This window comes from Agelaius phoeniceus, chromosome 23 (genome assembly GCF_051311805.1).
Source record: "Agelaius phoeniceus isolate bAgePho1 chromosome 23, bAgePho1.hap1, whole genome shotgun sequence".
NCBI classification, from domain to species: Eukaryota; Metazoa; Chordata; class Aves; order Passeriformes; family Icteridae; genus Agelaius; species Agelaius phoeniceus.
This window is the reverse complement of record NC_135287.1, coordinates 8101334-8119604: the sequence shown is the minus strand read 5'-3', so window position 1 is coordinate 8119604 and position 18271 is coordinate 8101334. Positions and strand designations below refer to the sequence as shown.

At 54.4% G+C, this 18271-nt stretch overlaps 1 protein-coding gene across 5 annotated transcripts in view; it reads right to left on the bottom strand.

The window, feature by feature from the left end:
- The window catches only part of ZBTB16 (zinc finger and BTB domain containing 16), a 55260-nt gene that overhangs the window by 9548 nt on the left and 27441 nt on the right, over nt 1–18271 (bottom strand). For 4 of the 5 annotated variants that reach the window (XM_077189849.1, XM_077189850.1, XM_077189848.1 and 1 more), the window contains exons 3-4: nt 17966–18063; nt 9146–9232 (exon numbers count right to left, since the gene is read on the bottom strand). In XM_077189849.1, coding sequence (XP_077045964.1) covers nt 9146–9232; nt 17966–18063 — 185 coding nt within the window. Of the gene's footprint in view, nt 1–9145; nt 9233–9295; nt 13868–17965; nt 18064–18271 lie in introns of those variants that run through there. The other variant, XM_077189851.1, reaches the window with a different exon arrangement.

Genomic DNA, 18271 nt, shown 5'->3' with positions numbered 1-18271 from the left:
GCAGTCCTCAGGCTCGTGACATCAACATCGAGATGTGCAAACCAAACTGCCCCTCCCTGAGTCCTCTTCAAAATGCTGCCATCTTTCCCTGCCTGCCCTCAGACCCACGTTATCAGACTTGGAAAATTAGCAGATCCATCCAATGTTGGAATAATCAGGAGCACGGAATGAAAGGCTGTGGAGGGGCACACTGGGAAGGCTCCAGCATTATCACAGGCATGAGCATGCTCACGTCTAAGGATGCTGATAGAGCCTGTTGCTGCCTCATGCACCCTAAAACCCACAAACCCTCGGCTCAGGTCCTGATAATTCAGGGTCTTCCGAAGGTTCCCTCCTTCGCTCTTCATGTTTAACATCATGTCTCACATGGTTCATGTGCCAGAGGTGACCTGACACTGCTGCTGTCCTTACAACAAAGGTGAGTGGCTCCAACACATCCTGGCCATGCAAAGCAGGAGCCCAAAGGCTGTTAGCACTTCTGAGATGAGATTTCAGGGACATTTGATGATTTTTGCCAGCATGTCAAAGGCTCTCTACCAGCCTCTACCTCCCAGCCAACACTGCTGGCTGCTGCTGCAGGGGAAGCTGCAGGAACAGCAGCACTGGGGAGCAAGGTGCCAGGGGCGGTGGGGGCCAGAGAGTGGCAGAGAACCCTCCCTTTCAGCCCTGCCTACAGGAAGGTTAGGAGAGGCAACAGGGCTAGCAAGGGGCCCATTGCCTGGAGCATCCATCTCACAGCTCCAGCACCCAAGCTCAGGCAGAGCTGCCCTGGAGAACAGCCTGAAGGTGCCCAGCTCAGCTTGCCACAGGGACCCTGGGAGCACGGTGCACATCCTGCTGTCACTGAGCTGAAAAGCAGACACCAACACAGCCTGGGTAGCACCAGCACTGAGGCTGCAGGACTCACAGGACGTTGCCCCAGGATGATGGTGGGTGCATGTGCAGGGTAAAAAAACCAACCCAATTTCAGATTCTGTTTTCATGATGATTATGAAACCCAAAGTGGTGTTTTTGGTGGCAGCACTGAAGTGCACCCACAGGCAAGTGCAAAGGAGCCCTCCCTGAATGCTGCTGTTGGGACACAACACCTGCAGATGCCAGCCTGGATGTAGGGGTGTTGTGCAGACCCGTATTGTGTGGTGCCACCCACTCCAGTGCTATTGAGAGGTGATGGCATTCATTACTGTGCTGAGTCAAACAGCCCCTACAACCTTCATGGTTCACTGGAGAAAGGGGGGAAAACTCCCATAAGATAAACACAGGAAATGTGTGCATTTTGTACCAGAGTCACCAAATCGTCCCAGTTTCAAAGCCTGCCTCTGGACTACACAGCTCGGCTTCTGTGCTAATTAACATCTTTATGGAAGGCAACTTCTCCCAAGGGGGCATTTGTTTGATTATTATTATTTACTTAGAGATAGCACAGCTTTCTTCCCAACTTTAACTGACTATGGAAAATTAATTCTTAAAAAGCAGCTGATGCCGCCTGCTCTCCTGTCCCTGCTGGTTTTCCTCCTGGGCTGGATGTGGACACTCTGGCTGCAACAGGAGGCCAGGCCAAACTTCTGGCACTGCCTGCTGCCTCCATGCCAGTTCACCCTTTTACAAATGCTGAGGAAAACTCTGGCATTTCAGAGCAGTTGTACAACATTGACCTTGCAAGCACAGGGGACTAACAAACCCCCCCAAAGAAACGCCTCATTTTTTGCTCCTGCAGTGATGCACAGGGCTGCTTCCCACCCAGCCACACTCCTGCTCTCCCCACTGCCCAGGGCAGGATGCACATGGAGGATGTATGGGATGCTGGTGCCCACAGCAGCCTGGGCAATGCGTGTCAGGCCCTGAGCTGCAGCTCTGGCATGGGCAGCTCATGCCTGCTGGGAGTGATTTATTCCAGGGGCCATCTGGACCTGGGGGACAATGTGGTCCCGTATCCTCGTGAACTGGCTCATTAGTCACACCCTCGTAGCTTGACCTCTCTGTCTTCCTTTGAGTATGGTGGGACAAGAGCATCCCCTTCTTGCCTCCCTTTTGGTGGCCCACTGCTCCCCCATGCCCGGTTGTGCCCTCCCCACCACCCTCCATCTCCATCACTGTCACCACTGCCATCATCACCACCTTCCCTCACCGTGTTTCCTGCGATTGCTCAGGCACAGTGATTATGGGGGCACGTGCGGGGAGGGAAGGAGCCAGGCGACGATTAGCGGCGGTGGCTTTATGGCAACAGGCACACAACTCATTCGTTTCATGTTTTGCAGAATATAAAAGCGCCGAAACATCTTAATTTTAAATTCTTATCATTGAATTTACTGCTTTTCTCTCGCAATGATTTGTGTTGCTTTTTAATTTTTACAGTCTCTACAGAAGCCAGATGCTACTGCCTAGGGCCAAAATAATAAAAACCCGCTGCAGTCGCGAGTTACAGAACAAAAAGGAAACGCGCGGCTGACAGAAGTTAATATCTCAATTTAACAGTGCTGCTCCGCTAATGATCCTTTGATATGTGTTTATTTAGAAAGGTCTGATCTTGACCTTGAAAGCAAACTAAACCGCAAAGTCTTTATGAGAGGAGAGAAAGACTTTATTTATAGACTGGCTTTGCGTCAATCACGGCGGCAGCTGGACCCGCGCGGGTGAAGCTCCGCGCTGCCTGTGGGCCCAAACGGGGCCTTCAGAGGGAAATGTGCTTTTGGGAGGGTGTGGGATCAGCTGCCATGGGGGCCTGCAGCGTGTCCCCATCTCCAGGGCAGGGTGCTGAGCACACCATGGAGGTGCAGGGATATGGGCAGCTCCAGGCGTGTGAGGGATGCTCTGGGGGGACAGCACTGGTCCAGACACACACCTTCCCCAGAGCAAGTCACCCTGGAGCGTTGCATGCCTAACCCCTTCTTCCAGCACTGGAAAGTGCTGCCTCTGCTCCCTGGTCTACTCCCTGAATGTGGTCCCCAGGCTTGGAAGGAAGGGATGTGCTCAGCATCACCCCAGCCAACACTGACAGAGCCTGAGCAGCATTTCCTCCTCTTTCCGAAGAAACTGAGTGCTACGCAAGCCTGGCAGAGGGAGTTTTTAAGGGCCAATCCTTTTTATTGCATTTCCACCTCCTGGCTGGGGGAGGTGGGAGGTTCCTGAGCTTTTAATGCTTCTAGCCTGGGATTGCACTGCGGACACTTCACACCTATGGTGTGCTGTGCTCTCCAGCCCAATTTCCACTTTTTTCAGGCCAAACAATTGTTTGAAACCATTTGCAGTCCCTAAAGCCTTCTGGCCGAAGCTGGAGGCACATCCTCCTGGCAAAGTAGTAACCCCAAAGCCTTTTTACTGTACTGAATATCTATCAAAATATATCAATACATATTAAACCCATTCAGGCAGACTCATGATCATCCTTGGCAAAAACCATCACTCAGTTGTTCCAGCCCTAAAGGTACTGATGGAAAACTGCCCCCTTTCCTGGCAAAGCACATCACCTGGCCACATGCAGTAATCTGGTATCTGAACATCTATGTGCAACCCCTCCCTTTTGTGCTGCTTTCCCCTAAGCTCACACCATTCTGGAGAATGCCAGATTCAACCTTGCTATTCCCAAGGAAGCTGGGCATTGGGACACCTCTGCCCTTCCTGAGAACCAGGGTTTCTCTGGGGCAACCTCCATCAAATCATGGTGGCATTTCTGGCCACTGCATCAGATGGGAAGCTGTCACACATACTCATCATCACTGCACCAGCTTCCCAGATTTCCTCTTCCAGTTGAAAACTGGACTGAAATCAGCTGAAAAAACAATCTGACTTTCTGCTGAAAACCCAGAGTATCTCCCCCACTGCTTCTGAACTGTTGTTTAACTGATGTGCTAGAAACTGCTCCATCTCCCAAAAAAGAGTTTTGGTGAGGAGACCAAGGGGTCTTTCCATGGAGACCACTATCACCATCACCACTGCCATCATCCCACCTGGCAGAGAGCACCACCTGCCCATTGCCAATCCACTCCACTCATGCATCTCTCCTGTTCAAGGTGGCACCATCCTGGCATCCTCCAGTCCCACGGAGCTGTCACGAAGCGCTGCTTCCCACCCCAACAACAAAATGACCTTTTTGGTGCTGAGGCGGCTGCCTGGCAGAGCCTGGCCGCTGGAGCGGCTGGCTGCCGTGAGGCACAAAGCCGGGACTCGCAGCATCTGCTTATTATTCCTGCACCCCCATCATTAAAAAAAGAGAAAAGATGAAAAGGCCCCATTGGCAAAGCCGGGGAGACGTGGAGCGGCACCGAGCGCGGCCTGGCCCCCAGTTGTTGGGGGTTTTTGTACAGCGGGGAGACGCGAATCCTGGGGGACAAAAGTAACTGCTAAGGTAAGTTAAACCTTGTCGAGATGAACTTTCCTGCTACTTTTAATTAAAAGTTCTTTGGAATTAAAAAGGACACTATTCAGGAAGGGCTGAAAAAAAAAATTCATTGACACCAGCCCGCCCCCCTCCCCTTTTTCCCAAGGAAAAGAAAAAGCTGTTTTTGTGTGTCTGCTCACCCAGCCCGCACTGTACAAAAGGAAGCGGATTTGCAGCAAGACACATGAGATGACCCCCTGACCCCGAGCCGCTGAAAAGTCCTCAATGGCATAAATACCAGATAATCAATCACATACCAGGAGGGCCGGTCCCCCTGCCCTCGCCCCCGCCGCCGGGTTTATGAGAGATGCACTGTAAACGGACACCGGCTCCTGACGGGAGGCCCCTCTCGGCATTCCTCTGCTGGACCAGGAGACCCCGGCCGCCTCTCAGACCGTGTTTCATCCCTCTTTTATAAAGCCCAGCATGGAAATGCCGAGCATCCTCAAGCTTGCCATAGCTGATCCCTTGTGCTTCAGAGCAAAGGGGGACAGAGACACCTCTCTGTACTCTGGAGAGATGGCCAAGCATCCTCTGTGCCACCACAGGCCAGTGTGTGGCCAGTGCTGAGTTGGGCATGCAGAAAGCAGGGAGATACCAGTCCCATTTACAGAAGGCTTTTCTTTTTGGGGGGCTGGCTTTGTGAAGCCTTCGTGGGTTCTAGCAGTGAGTACCATGTCATGCTGTGTTCCCCTATGGGGCTCTCACCAGCACCCTGAATGCCAGCAAAGGAAGGCAGCCAAGGCCCTCCGGTGCTCCAGGGCAACAATAGATGTTAAAGCTTTCAAGGGAGGGAGGGAAAAAACTTGCAGTGATACCGCACTAGTTTGGTTAAATGGGGAGCCACTTGGCAACTAAATTTGATAATGCTTTTGTCCATGGGTCAGAGGTTAAATATGTTCACACTAATCCCCTTCATCTAGAATTAAAGGACAAGAAAGATTTCTCCGTAGCTTAGTGAGAGGGCTTTTCTCATCGTGCTTTAAATAGTATTTGCACAGGAAAATTAAAGGCAGACCATTGGCCCCGATGGCATCGTGGCTGCACGGCTCCGCCACGCTCCCACCTCCTCGCTCCTTTTGGTGAATCCACCAGCTTGCACGATGCCTGGCCTCATCACATTTCCCCATGTGTGCACCAAGGAGCACAGGGAACTCTTGCTGCCATTTGCTGTCAAAGTGGCAAGGGCAGCCGTGGTTTGGGAGGCAGGGAGATTCCCGGCTGCAGGAATGCGCGCCAGGACTCAGATTTCAAGTGCTGTCACAGGACATTACTGTCAGACAAAGGGGCTCTGTGCTGCGCCCCTAGGACCCACTGCCCCCAGACCCTCTGTGAGCTGGGGCCGGCACCTGAGCGTCCAGAATCCACTCTTGCACCAAGAGAAAATGTCCATCGCACATGGCAGCGCCAGCATACCCTCCCCCGCTGGGGCTGTGCAGCCCAGGCGAGCACGGGAGGGATAATTACCTCTAAGCATACTTAATGCTACAGTGCATTATCTCTAGCTATGGAGAAAAGCATGATCCAGAGGTATTTCCCCCCAAAGTCTCGTTGGGCTGCTCTCAGAAAACCCTCCTGAGTCCTGTGAAATGGTAACAGAAAGTCACAGGCAGCCCAGGAAGATGTCAGGTTGGTTTTGGTAAGGAAGTGTGCCAGCTGCTTGTGCTGGCTGCTTGTGCCAGGAATTGCTCTGATCAAACTGTGCAAGAGGATGCAGCAGGACAAGCCACAAATGGCATCTCCCAAATCTGCTGCTGGAGCAGGGACATTGCAGATGGCTGCTGGTGGCCAGTGGCACCACTGAGACAAGCCCCAGCCACAGGCAGAGTCATGCAAGGATCCCAGTGAAGTGCTGGCCTGACCATTAATTGTGGTGCTACACCGAGTGTGAGGCAAACAGAATTTGTTTTTCAGTGTGATTTATAGCTCACATCACCAAACTCACGTGTTATGTTCCACTTGCTCAAAATCTGTCATTTCCACACTGGAAGAAGCAGTGTGCCATACATCTGCAGCATCACTGCAAGGTTTTGGGCTGGAACCATTTTGAGGCAGAGAAAGCAAAGCAAATGTGAGGAGATAAGACAAATATGTAATAAATTTGACTCGATGTACATTTGCCAAGAACAGGGGTGGTGCGTGCCCGTGTGACAGTGCAGCTCCGGCGCAATGCCCCCTCCACCTCCTCCAGGCTCCCACACATTCCTTGGCAAACCCAAGACAGTTATGGGGTTGCTGGGATGCTCTTCTATGGAAAAACACCGAGAGCTCTGGCATATAACGCAAAAATAATTTAAAAATTTTAAAAAATCCCCGTGCAGTCGTTGAGCAACACTTGCCATGGGAGCGAGCGCGGGGGCATCCTGCCACCTCTGCTCCCGGGCTCCTGCTCTCACGCGCCAGATCTTTCTCCCTTTGTACCTCCGCTTATACTGCACGACTGTTTTGAATCTCTAAAATAATGTGACAAGTTAATGATGGCACAATTATCTAAATGTTTAACAGACATGTTATCTAAGTGAATCGGATTGAGATTCCATCCCGCTGACAATAAACATCAATGGGAGAGCAGAAAGTGATAGGCAAATTATCGCCAACCCTGCAATTTCAATGCTATTAAATTTGGAGGAATAACAGCCCTGAGGCCTGTAAACTCTGAATAGAATAGACCCTTGTGTTTGGCCAACTATTAAATCAAAACGCTACCAACATCCCAGCAAAAGAAAAAACCAGGGGGGAAGAAAAGGGGGGAAGATATAGAGCTTTTCAATTTTCAGTTACACGTTGGTTTTATTAATTCTTTTCTGCTAGTGGTGTCTCAGGGCAGAGGATACGAGGGATATGAGGGATGCGAGTGTGGGCTGTAGAAAGGGAATGCACCCAGGGGATGTGGGCAAGGGAGAGTGAAGGGTCCTGCTCCATCCTTGGTGGCGCGGCCGGGGGCACGCCCACCCCACAAATCAAAAATCCAACTGCTTGCTGAGGCAAACGTGCTCTATAGTGGGTGTCGCTCATGCCCACGTGAAACTGGGTCAGGAGTAAATCTGTGCTGTCCTGCTGACTGACACCGGCTGCCGTGTGCTAACTGCCTTGGCACACAGGAGGAAACTCAAGACGAGTCACCTCTGATATTTATAAACGTCGGCACGAGCCCAAAGCCCGTTAGCACCAGCACCGCTCGTGTGCACATCCCGACTCCCAGCGGTGCTGCCTGGGGCTACTCAGGCTGCCATCTCAATGCATTCTGTTTTTTCCTCTACATTTGAGGAGAAGGGTAAGGAATTTTCCATGCTCTCTTCCCCAGCACCAAGCCTGTGCTGCTGGAAGATGAGCCAAAACAGTTGCTGCTTTTCCTATTGCAGCAGGACGGGGGCCAAGGACAGTGCACACCCGGAGAGGGCGTCTCGGCCCCATGTCTGTGAGGCTGCACACAGCCCTGCCAGAGCTGTGCTTACAAGCAGGAACTGTTTTTTAAATTCATTCTTGTTTTTTGCCTTGCCTCAGGAAGTGGGGTGTTAGTTTTCTGCTGTGGAGACGAGCAGTGCTTGATGCAGCACATGTACAACAGCCTGACTTTGTGTTACCATCATTCAAAGCAGCTGGAGGCAGTAATGACAAGCTCCCTTTGGGTCACTGTGTCCCCCTGCTCTGCTTGCCCACTGCCCTTTGAGCTTTGGCACAGTCCAGCCCCAAGGACTCACCAGCCAAAGGGGGTTTAATCCCTACAGGAATGTCAGGGTTGTTAGCCAAACTGCTCTGCATCTGCAGGATGGTTTGGGGTGCAGGCATCATTGAGCTCCATGGCTGGGCTCCCACTTGTCAGCCCATGATGCTCAATGGGTCTGGGAAATAGAAGGAAAGGGATAACTAGCTGCAGTTTGCTCGGCCACTTTGACCCCCCTGCCTGGGCTTGGGTTGTTCAGCCCTGTGCAGCCAGTCCCTCACTGTGCTGGCAGCCCCTTCTCCTCAGCCTACAGCACAGAGGGCTTCAAAACAGACCTGGAATGGCAAAACTCAGCCTCCAGCTGTCAGGGCATGGACAGGGAGGGCAAATACTTTAAGATTTATGGACTGGTGTTTGGCCAGCACAGCTCCGTGACCGGGTGACAGCCGGTGACACAGCACTTTGCATCCGTCCTCACACCCCCAGTGTGAAGTCGGGCGGGTTCTCTGTGCCAGCCCCGAGCACAAACTCGCTGCTAGTGGCATTTCTATCAGGGCTTTCAGCACTGAAAGATGAACCTGTGCTCAGTTAAACTGCTCCCGATATAGCACAGGAGGAGCAGGCGCTCTGTCCTGCTCCAGTCTGGATTTGGAGGGTGAAGGGCTCCACCTGGGTCTGCCCGGCTGTGAATTCCCCCAGGCAAACCTTTCCCAAGCACAGCAGCTTTTGCAAGAGACTGAAGACATCCTTGTGTTCCTGATGGTGGCATCACTGAAGGGCTGGGAAGTGCCAGAGCAGAAACATGGCAGCAACCAGCTTCTGGGAGGTGTTTGGACAGGGACAAGCTTTGCTTGCAAAGGGGACAAGCGACCTCACATTTGTTCTGCCATTGTTTCCCATGTTAATGCTGAGCAGCGCTGTAACAGCACTGCACCAACTGGTGCCTTAATCTGTGCTTTAGTCTAAGAGGAACTGGGGCTGCCTGGGCAGCGCAGAGGCAGGACCTGCAGAAGGTCCAGCTGTCTGTTGGGCAAAGGGTGACAAAGGCAACGCAAATGTTAAAACCTGCACCTAACTGAGGGGTGGAAGGGGAGGCCACGTACCGGTGTGCGTCTGCCGGTGCGTCTCCAGGGCATCTTCCTTCGAGAACTGGGCGCCACACTGATCGCAGACCAGGGCCTTGGCACCCGCTGGGGAGAGAAAGGGACAGCAGGGTTATTCCAGGGACAGAAGGACGCACACCTGAGCGTGCACCTGCACACTGCTGCTGCCATTAACACTCCAGTGCCATGGAGAGGTTTCATGCTTAATGTCTCCTGTGCAGCCAGCAAAAGCAGTGCCTCATTCAGCCCTGTGCTCCTGTTCCTTGCACATCACAGCAAAATACAGAGCTGCTTGCCAGTAAAAGATTATTATTATTTTTTAAAATCATTACATATCAATGCATTTCATTAGCACTGCAAGTTATCCAATTGCAATTGGTTTCCTGTTCCTTCCTATCGTGGCTGGTGCTGCTGGTACCCAAAGATGCACCTGATGAGGGATGTGGCTGGAATGCAACAACTGAGCAAGAAGCTCAGAGGCATCTCTGACTATTGGAAAGAGATGTGGGATTTGGGGCAATTCTTAGAAAATTACTATCAATGTGCTGCTGGTTTGGGTGAGGAAAAACCCAGGACGCCCAGCAGCAGATAAGTAACTTCTAGATGGAACCAGATTAATGACAGACCATATCCAACAGCATTGTGGGACAAAGCCACGGCCCCATTTCAAGGTTTGATTCATCTGTTGTGAGGAGTTAAATGTTACAGAGCAGGACTCAAGGTGGGGGCACTGCCTCACAGAATGCTGTGCTGCCCATTTGCAGGGGTCCACACTGCCTCTGCCCTCTCCTTCCTACCCCACCGAGCCCTTCATCCCAGAGTCAGGGTGGGGTTTGGGGAAAGGTGGGCAGTGAAGGCGACAGGGAGAGAGGTATCACAAGATGCATTGAAAAGAGAATTCCTTTGCCTTTAAATTGTCTCGGTAACGGCTGGCTCGCAGGCAGAAATATTTGGCAGCGGCGAAATTAAAAGTGATAAATTTTCTCGCCAAGAGCTGATCAATAATAGAGGTCTCATCTGTTAATCAATATGACAGTCTGCCTGTTTACTGTGCATATGTTGTTCCCTGCCGCCCTCGCTGCGATGTCAAGTTTGCATTCAAAACAACCCGAGTGCACCTGGGCCGCTGGTGTCTCCAAAGGGGCAAACACGCCCAAACTTTGGGGTGCTCTGGGGTGGCTCCCTCACACCTGCCAGGGGACCCCGCGCCCAGCATGCCATCAGGGATGCGGGGCACTGGGATGCGGGTGCTGCCGGGGGTGCCCTCTCCAGGCGCAGCAGGGAGAGGAAGAGCGCGTCCCTGAAGGTGCGGGCTGGGGGGAAGCCAGGGCCCGGATCGATAGGGCAGCAGCCGGGCCGCCCTCCGCCCGGCACACGGCGCGGGCAGCGCGCAGCCCGCAGTTGCCAAGGCAATGGCTCTCCGTGGCTCTCCATCGCCGCTCAAAGCTCCGCCGGCCCCAGCGCAGCGATCCGCGAGGATGCAACAACTGCGGCAGCAACAGGTTCTCCCCGGGCAGGGCGGCCGTGCCCGGCACTCGGGGCATTCTGCGCTCGCAGGGCCTTGCTGCACCCGCAGGCTGAGACCGAGCGCGGTCCTGCTCCGCACGGGGCTCGCTTTGACTGCCCCCATTTCCACATGGGATTAGCGGGGAGGAGGGACGTGCCAGTGCCCTCCGCAAGCTGCGGCCAGAGGGGCGCGGGGAGGCACGGCCGGCGAGGCAAAGGCAGCCAGCATCTGGCTGGGGGGCGGGCGGAGGGGGCAGGAAGAATTCCTGGCGAGGCGAAAATAAACAGGGCGAACGCAGGGAGGAGCCGGGCGCACTGGCTTACATAAGGAAGCACAGTGTGTACCAAAACAGCGGACCCAAAAAAAGCCGGAGCTGTCAGAACAATGAGTACAGACGCGGGGCATTTACAGCAGGCGCTGCCGTACAGTTTTATTTACAGTACCTCTTATCAGCGCGGGAACAGCACGCCGCCTGCCAATTTCCAAAGGCCAGGACTGCGTGTTCTTTCCCTCAAGTAGATGTGTACTCCAGGCGGGAGGAGGTTGTTTTTTTTTTTTCTCTGGTTTTTTTTCCTTTTTTTTTTTTTTTTCTCATCAGCAAAACAAAAAACTGATACGGAGCCAGAATTCCTGTAATGTACACACGCCGGCGGGGAGGGGGAGGAGGAGGAGGGCGGCGATTGAATATGTAAATAGTTCAAGGTTAATTTTACTATGTGAGTCACTGGGAAAATGTCATCCAACATCTGAGCTTATTATAACAGGGCTCAGAAAAAAACCACCACGGCTTGCTGTTTGTTATGAAAGGGAGCAGGACACGTTGGAAAGCGGAGCTCATGGCAGGGCTCTCTTCTCTCCCCCCCTTGCCTTTCTCCCTGCTTTAAACAGAAACCATCAGCGCAGGTTTGGGCAGGGTATATTTAGCCAGCGCCTCGTATCGCCTACAACACGCAGATATCTGCAGATGATCTTATCGATGGGCTGGGACGGGACTCCGCGTGCTGCCAAGTATCGGCCGTGTTTCGGCGCGAGCCTTGCTGCTGGCACCAGCCCCCTGCCGTACATTTATATCCGCACAGGCAAATTTATAGCCCCTGCCTAATAAAGGTCGCTGGTGCAAACGGGTGAGGAGCTGCTGCTGCTCCATCCTGCGCAGTCACTGCCGCCCCAAGCGCCCCCCAAGCAAGGCCGGAGCTGCCCAGGTCTGCAGTGCCACCAAAGCCACACGGAGGGGCAGAACTCAGGTTGGACTTCATGATCTTGGAGGTCTTTCTGAGCCTCTGTTATTTAATTTCCCCTCCAAGAAATGTGAGGGAGCAGGCTGCCGGGCTCTTGGGAGTGGGATGCCCCATGGGTCAGGACATGGGCAGGGGCTGCAGCTCCCTCCCAACCAGCCAGGCTTAGCTCGCTGGGCTGGATGACAGAGCTCATCTTGTTATCCACCATCATCCCAGCAGTCCCTCCCAATGCCCATCCTTTAATTACTTTATTGGGGAGCAGAAACTTCCGTGGGGCTATGGAAGAGGCACACTAAACTCTAGCTCAGGAAGAGAGAAGGAATAAAGGAAAAAGAGGGACTGCCAGCATCCTCTGGAGGAGGAGGAAGATGGCTAAGGGAGGAGGAAGATGGGAAATTGCTGAGGAGAGTGGTGGGGGAGGATCCAGCCTTCCCTGCTGCTGGTTTGGCACAATGGCCCCATCAGTAGAATGTGACATCCCCTCCCTCAGCAGAAGCAATTAATAAAAATTTGGGGTTGTATATTATTAACAGGCTGTAATTGGTGAGAAGATGGAGATGTGAGGGGGGAAATATGGATTAAAAAAAAATCGGCAAGAAAATTTATGCACTGCCGTTGCTTTACTACCTAATTAATTCAGTAATTTCAAAAACAATTTTATTTATGTTCCGTTTACCACATCAGAAGTGCAAAGAAAAAAGCACCAAACCACAGTGATGCTAAAATAATACCTCAAGGCATCTATTTTTAATCAGTGAAAAAAAGAGGGAAAAAAAGAGAAGAGCCAGCCCAGCTTCTATACAATCTCTGCTGGGCAGACCACCAACTCGGGGAGCGCAGCAGCCGAGCCCTCTGCGAGTGCCTTCCTGGCTGCCGAAAACAGAGCTTGTCAAAAAAAAAAAAAAAAAACAAATCCATAATGGCCTGAGGCTCCTCTCCAATCTATTTTCTGCTCAGCTGGTTTTAAATGAAGTTATTATGAGTCATTAAAACACCCGCAAGCCTGTGGAAGTCAGCCAATTACAATTTTAAATTTAGCCTGTTCTCTATCCCATTCTCTTGTTTTCTTCTTTTGCCCACATCAAGCTGCTTTTGGATTTTTATTATTGCCATTATTATTATTATTATTATTACTATTATCATTATTATTATTTCCCTTCTCCCCTGTTTCACCCAAGTGGAAGAGACAAGTCATGAAAATCTCTGTGCTAAAAAAATACTGTAGAGAAACCCAAGAAGGGCTTAAAAAAGACAGAGCTGCAGAGCAGGCCTGGAGAGTCAGCCTCATCTCCTGCTTCCCCAAGTGCCACGGAAAGGTAATAACTAATATCAGAAAAAGTGAGGTGTGGGCATCACAGAGTGAGGAGGGACCTTGCACTGGAGTGCAGGAAACTCGTCTGAGATGGATGCTGTGGCAGCATCTCATGGGCTGCCCTGGGGAGCCTTGGGAAAGCACCTGGAGTGATGGAGCAGGGCCTGGGGGCGGGTGAGCTGGTGGTCAGCAGCGACACCATCACCCGACCTTGGCCAGGCAGTGCCACCAACTCCTGCACCCCACGGGGACTGGTGGAGCAGGGAGCATTTTCATTAAAAAAAAACCCCAATTATTAATGATAATAATTGACTTGGGATCCCAAACGGGCAGGTTTTTACACAACCCCCTTTCCTGCTGCCCCTGCCATTGCCGCTCTTTCGAGCAGCATCCTCTCCACAGGGAAAAAATTACAGACCCCATCCCTGGCAGCCCCGCACGGCGAGCGAGCACGGCGCGTACTGCACAGCCCATAAAACTCCAAACAGCCTCCAGACACTCCTGCAATCGTCCTCCATCAAAACACTTTGTCTTGCATACAGAAATGCGGCGGGGCGCCGCGCGGAATACCAAATCAGCCCGTGACGGTGCGGGGAGGCGGCTCCTTGGCAACCGGGGGGGCTCCGCCACCGCCGCCGCTCGACAGGAAACAAAATCTGTCAAGCCTGTTGGGCAAATGATAAACATTAGCGGTATTAAAAACAACACAAAAGCTGCGTAAATGGCTGGCGAGCGTGCGGGGAGGGCTGGGCAGGGACGGGGGGGCTCCTGCCCCGTTTGCCGCCCAGCCCAAGTGAGGGGGGTCTCCAGCACCACCACCTGGGGGGAAGTTTGGGAAGTTTCCCCCCTCCAGCAGAAAGCAGGTGGGCAGTGATGGCCACGAACGTCGTGAGGGAACCAGAGGGATGGATGGACACGGGATGCGTTGGGTGTGTGTGAGGGGTCCTGGCACTCTGCTCTGCACCCCACTTTCAATGACACCGATAACGTCAATAATGTCAATAATGTCAATAACAAGGGGCAGCCAAACCAAGGGAGTGGTGAGAGACGGTGGGTGAAAAATAAACGTATTTCATCAGGTGAGGGCGGGGAGAAGCAAGAAGCTGGCTTCAACCCAGCGGCCAGGTCCAGGAACCCGGCCAAAACAGGAGCTAAAAAGCAAACCATAATTTTCTGGTCTCAGTTCAGGCTCTTGAGGCAGGGAGGATGGGGAGGGGAGGGGTGGGGGCTAAGAGAAATGTATTTTTCATCAGCCAGTGTATAATTTATAAACAGCATTAAACAGTTTTTGTTTTCTTTCTTCCTCTCCCCCGTGTGCGCGGCTTGGCCGGCAGTCAAGCCTGCATTAATTTCTGCTGTGGGTACAGTGTGTTCTTGGATGCACATCTGCGGATGATCATAAACGCGGGAACGCTGGCAGAACATCCAGACCTGCCGGCAGGCCGCTGACATCACCCGGGACCGAGCGCGGGACGCCGGCCAGCCGGGGCGGGGGGGCGGCGGCGTCCCCAGGGAGCGCCGCGGGACCGGCCGGGGCCAGGGGACCACGCTCAGCCCGCACAGCCCCGCAGAGCCCTGCACAGCCCCGCAGAGCCCGCACAGCCCCGCAGAGCCCGCACAGCCCCGCACAGCCCCGCAGAGCCCGCACAGCCCCGCACAGCCCCGCAGAGCCTGCACAGCCCCGCACAGCCCCGCAGAGCGTGCACAGCCCCGCACAGCCCCGCAGAGCCCCGCAGAGCCCTGCACAGCCCCGCAGAGCCCATACAGCCCCGCAGAGCGTGCACAGCCCCGCACAGCCTGCAGAGCCCCGTACAGCCCTGCAGAGCCCGCACAGCCCCGCACAGCCCCGCAGAGCCCCACAGAGCCCGCACAGAGCCCCGCAGAGCCCGCAGAGCCCCGCAGAGCCCATACAGCCCCGCACAGCCCCGCACAGCCCCGCAGAGCCCGCACAGCCCCGCACAGCCCCGCACAGCCCCGCAGAGCCCGCACAGCCCCGCACAGCCCCGCAGAGCCCGCACAGCCCCGCACGGCCCCGCACAGCCCCGCACAGCCCCGCAGAGCCCATACAGCCCCGCAGAGCGTGCACAGCCCCGCACAGCCCCGCACAGCCCCGCACAGCCTGCAGAGCCCCGCAGAGCCCGCACAGCCCCGCACAGCCCCACAGAGCCCGCACAGCCCCGCACAGCCCCGCACAGCCCCCCAGAGCCCCGCACAGCCCCGCAGAGCCCGCACAGAGCCCCGCACAGCCCTGCACAGCCCTGCACAGCCCCGCAGAGCCCGCACAGCCCCGCACAGCCCCGCACAGCCCCGCAGAGCCCGCACAGCCCCGCACAGCCTGCACAGCCCACCCGCCGGGGGACCAGGCGATGCTCGCTGGGGATGGATGGCCCGGGATGAGCCCCCTCTCCTGCCACTGGCAGACAGAGGCAAGGGTGGGATGTGGATGCACCGTCCCCTTCTGTCTGAGGTGCCATCCATCCCTACCAGCACGTGGACCCCACTCCCCTGGTAGCCCCTGCTCCCTGGACAGCTCGTCCATCCCCCAGTAGGACCTTGGGGCTTTCTTCTGCCTCTCCTGATGATGAAGGAGTGTGTTTGGGTGGGAGGGAGGGTGTGAAGCAACAGGGCAGGGGTCTGCAGGGCTGCTGCCTGTGTGTTCCCCACGCTGCCCATGAGCATCCCTGCACACTATTGGCTGTTCCCACCGTTCCCAGCCCAGAGTGGAGAAGGGCAGCACAGCCATCTCCACAGCAGCCATTTCTGCTGGACGGAGAGGCAAAGCAAGTGGGGACAGACAGAAACCCCCTTTCCTCCCTGTCCTGGGGAACAAACACAGCTCACAGCAGGTGCTGAGTAACCAGCATCCCAGGCTGAGAATGAGCACCCACTGAGCATCAGCTCTGGCAAGGATGCAACTGAGGGAGCAGCAGTGCTGGGATCAGCCTCCCTGGTCAAACCAGTGGTGCTCTGAACCACAGAACCAACAAGCTGGGTCTCCCACCTCACCTTCGCTGACAATTTGCTTTTCTGGGAGAAAGGCAACTCTCCATGTCAGCCTCAGAGATCCCTGAGAGTTTGTCTGCCAGCAGTGTGGGCAGCAGGTAGGGAAAGACTTTGCATGGCATTAAAGGCTTTACATTTACACTTTATACTGAGAGTCAACATGGGGCCCAGTATTTACCCTGCACCTGCAAGGCTGTGGCACAAGAGTGCTGTGTGCTCAGCCCAGCCTGCCACAGAGCACCACAGCCCCCCAGGGCTGGTCCCCAACCAGGTCCTCAGTAGGAGCCTTTACCATGGCCCATCAACACCTGGATGGGGAAGCTGCAGATGTTAACCCCCTTAAACCCTTTGGCACTGCGGGTGGAGAAGGGTGCCAGGGGGCACAAGCCATCCCACTGCAAACTCCCAGTTAAACACAGGGTCCACTGGTGTGGAGGCAAAGCTGCCTTCAGAGCTGAACACGAGCCCTGCACCGCTCCAGCATAACCTCCCTGTGTCCAGGGCTGGTGGCGGGGGGAGGCGAGGGAAGAGGTGCAAAGGTCTCCTGCTTTAATAAATAACAGCGCTGGAATTCACAGCGGCTGTTTGCGAGCTCGAGGCAGAGCTCTCCCCACCCCCCCAGTCCCTGCCGGATTTAAAAAAAAAATAAAAAATTAATCCTGTGTGATGACAAGCTTGGCTCAGCGTTCACTGTACATACTGTACCCACAAAGCTGGCTGCCTGCCAGGGACAGGCTGTGAGCCAGCGCGACCATAACAAACACAAGCCCTGCGTGCCACTGCTGGGGGAGCGGCACCCTCAGCCCCGCTCCGGGGGGACCAGCATCCTGAACTCCAGCACTCGGGGGTTCCAGCATCCCAGGGACCTCCCCAGCAACCTGCTGCTGTCTGCAGGCACCCTGAGGAGCTGGGCCTGGCCCAAAAAATAGTGGGATGGGAATGGGGTCAGGACTATTGACAGAAAGCAGCAATTGGACAGACAAAGTGCCCCCCTGCCCCAGGAAAAAGAGGAAGTGGGGAAGAAAAAATGAGAACAGGTAAAATATAGATAAAAGTGTGTAACAGCATTTAAAATAGAATACAGCTTCACTGCCAAGCTACGTGCAAACAGATCTGTGGCTACAGTACCTGCCACCCCCCAGAGATCTGTCCTCGGAGCAGGAGGACAAGGACTCCTGACGGTGCTGGGGTCCAGGGGTCCCCTGGCTGTCTCCAGGTCCCCACATCAGACCCCCAGTTGTGCCAGGACTGCACCCCCAAGGGGAACATCAGCTGACACGGACTTGCAGAGCACAAGTCTTCCCTCCAGTGCAGCGCTCCAGCCCTCCCCTATCTATTTAATTAAAGGCCTTGCAGCCTGTGAACCTGCTACTTGGATTCATTAGTCAGAGAACGCCTAATTCTGCAGTTTTGCTAACGAACCTGCGGTGGGGGCCCGAGGTCGAAACAATGCTCACGCTACAAGCAGGGCTGACCATGAGTAGCTGCGTGGCATGTAGAGTTTGTTATTCCAAGCTGCTTAGTCTGGAAAATATTTCCACAATTAAGGAACTGAATACAAACTCCAAAAAAGAAAATTTAAATAAATCAAATTACCGGGCACTGGAGAACAAGTTTGCAATGTGCTGCCCGGGGAAGGGCGCAGCCGGCTCCGCACGTGTCTGCTGTAGAGGAGACGTGTGAGCTGGGCAGCCACAGCATCCCTGGGCGGACAGACAGAGCAACCCCCTGTCCCCAGCCCACAGCCCCTCCCCACCCACCTGAGTGAGCCAGTAAGTGCATTCGCAGCCGCAAGCTGTCCAGGAACCGCTTCCCGCACAGCTCGCATCCGTACGTCTTCATCCCACTGTGCAGCTTCCTAGGGGAGAACAAAGAGGGGTGAGTCCTGAGATGGGGGAAGTGACCCAAAACAACACCGAGAAACTGCCTGGTGCTTCCTGCAGCCCACACATTGCCCAGAGTCAGTGCTGGCTTCAGAAACACTACAGGGAGGGCACGGATGGGGGGTCCCACGTGACTCCCCAGCACTGAGGAGACAACCCTGTCCCCACCAGTGTTTGTCATTG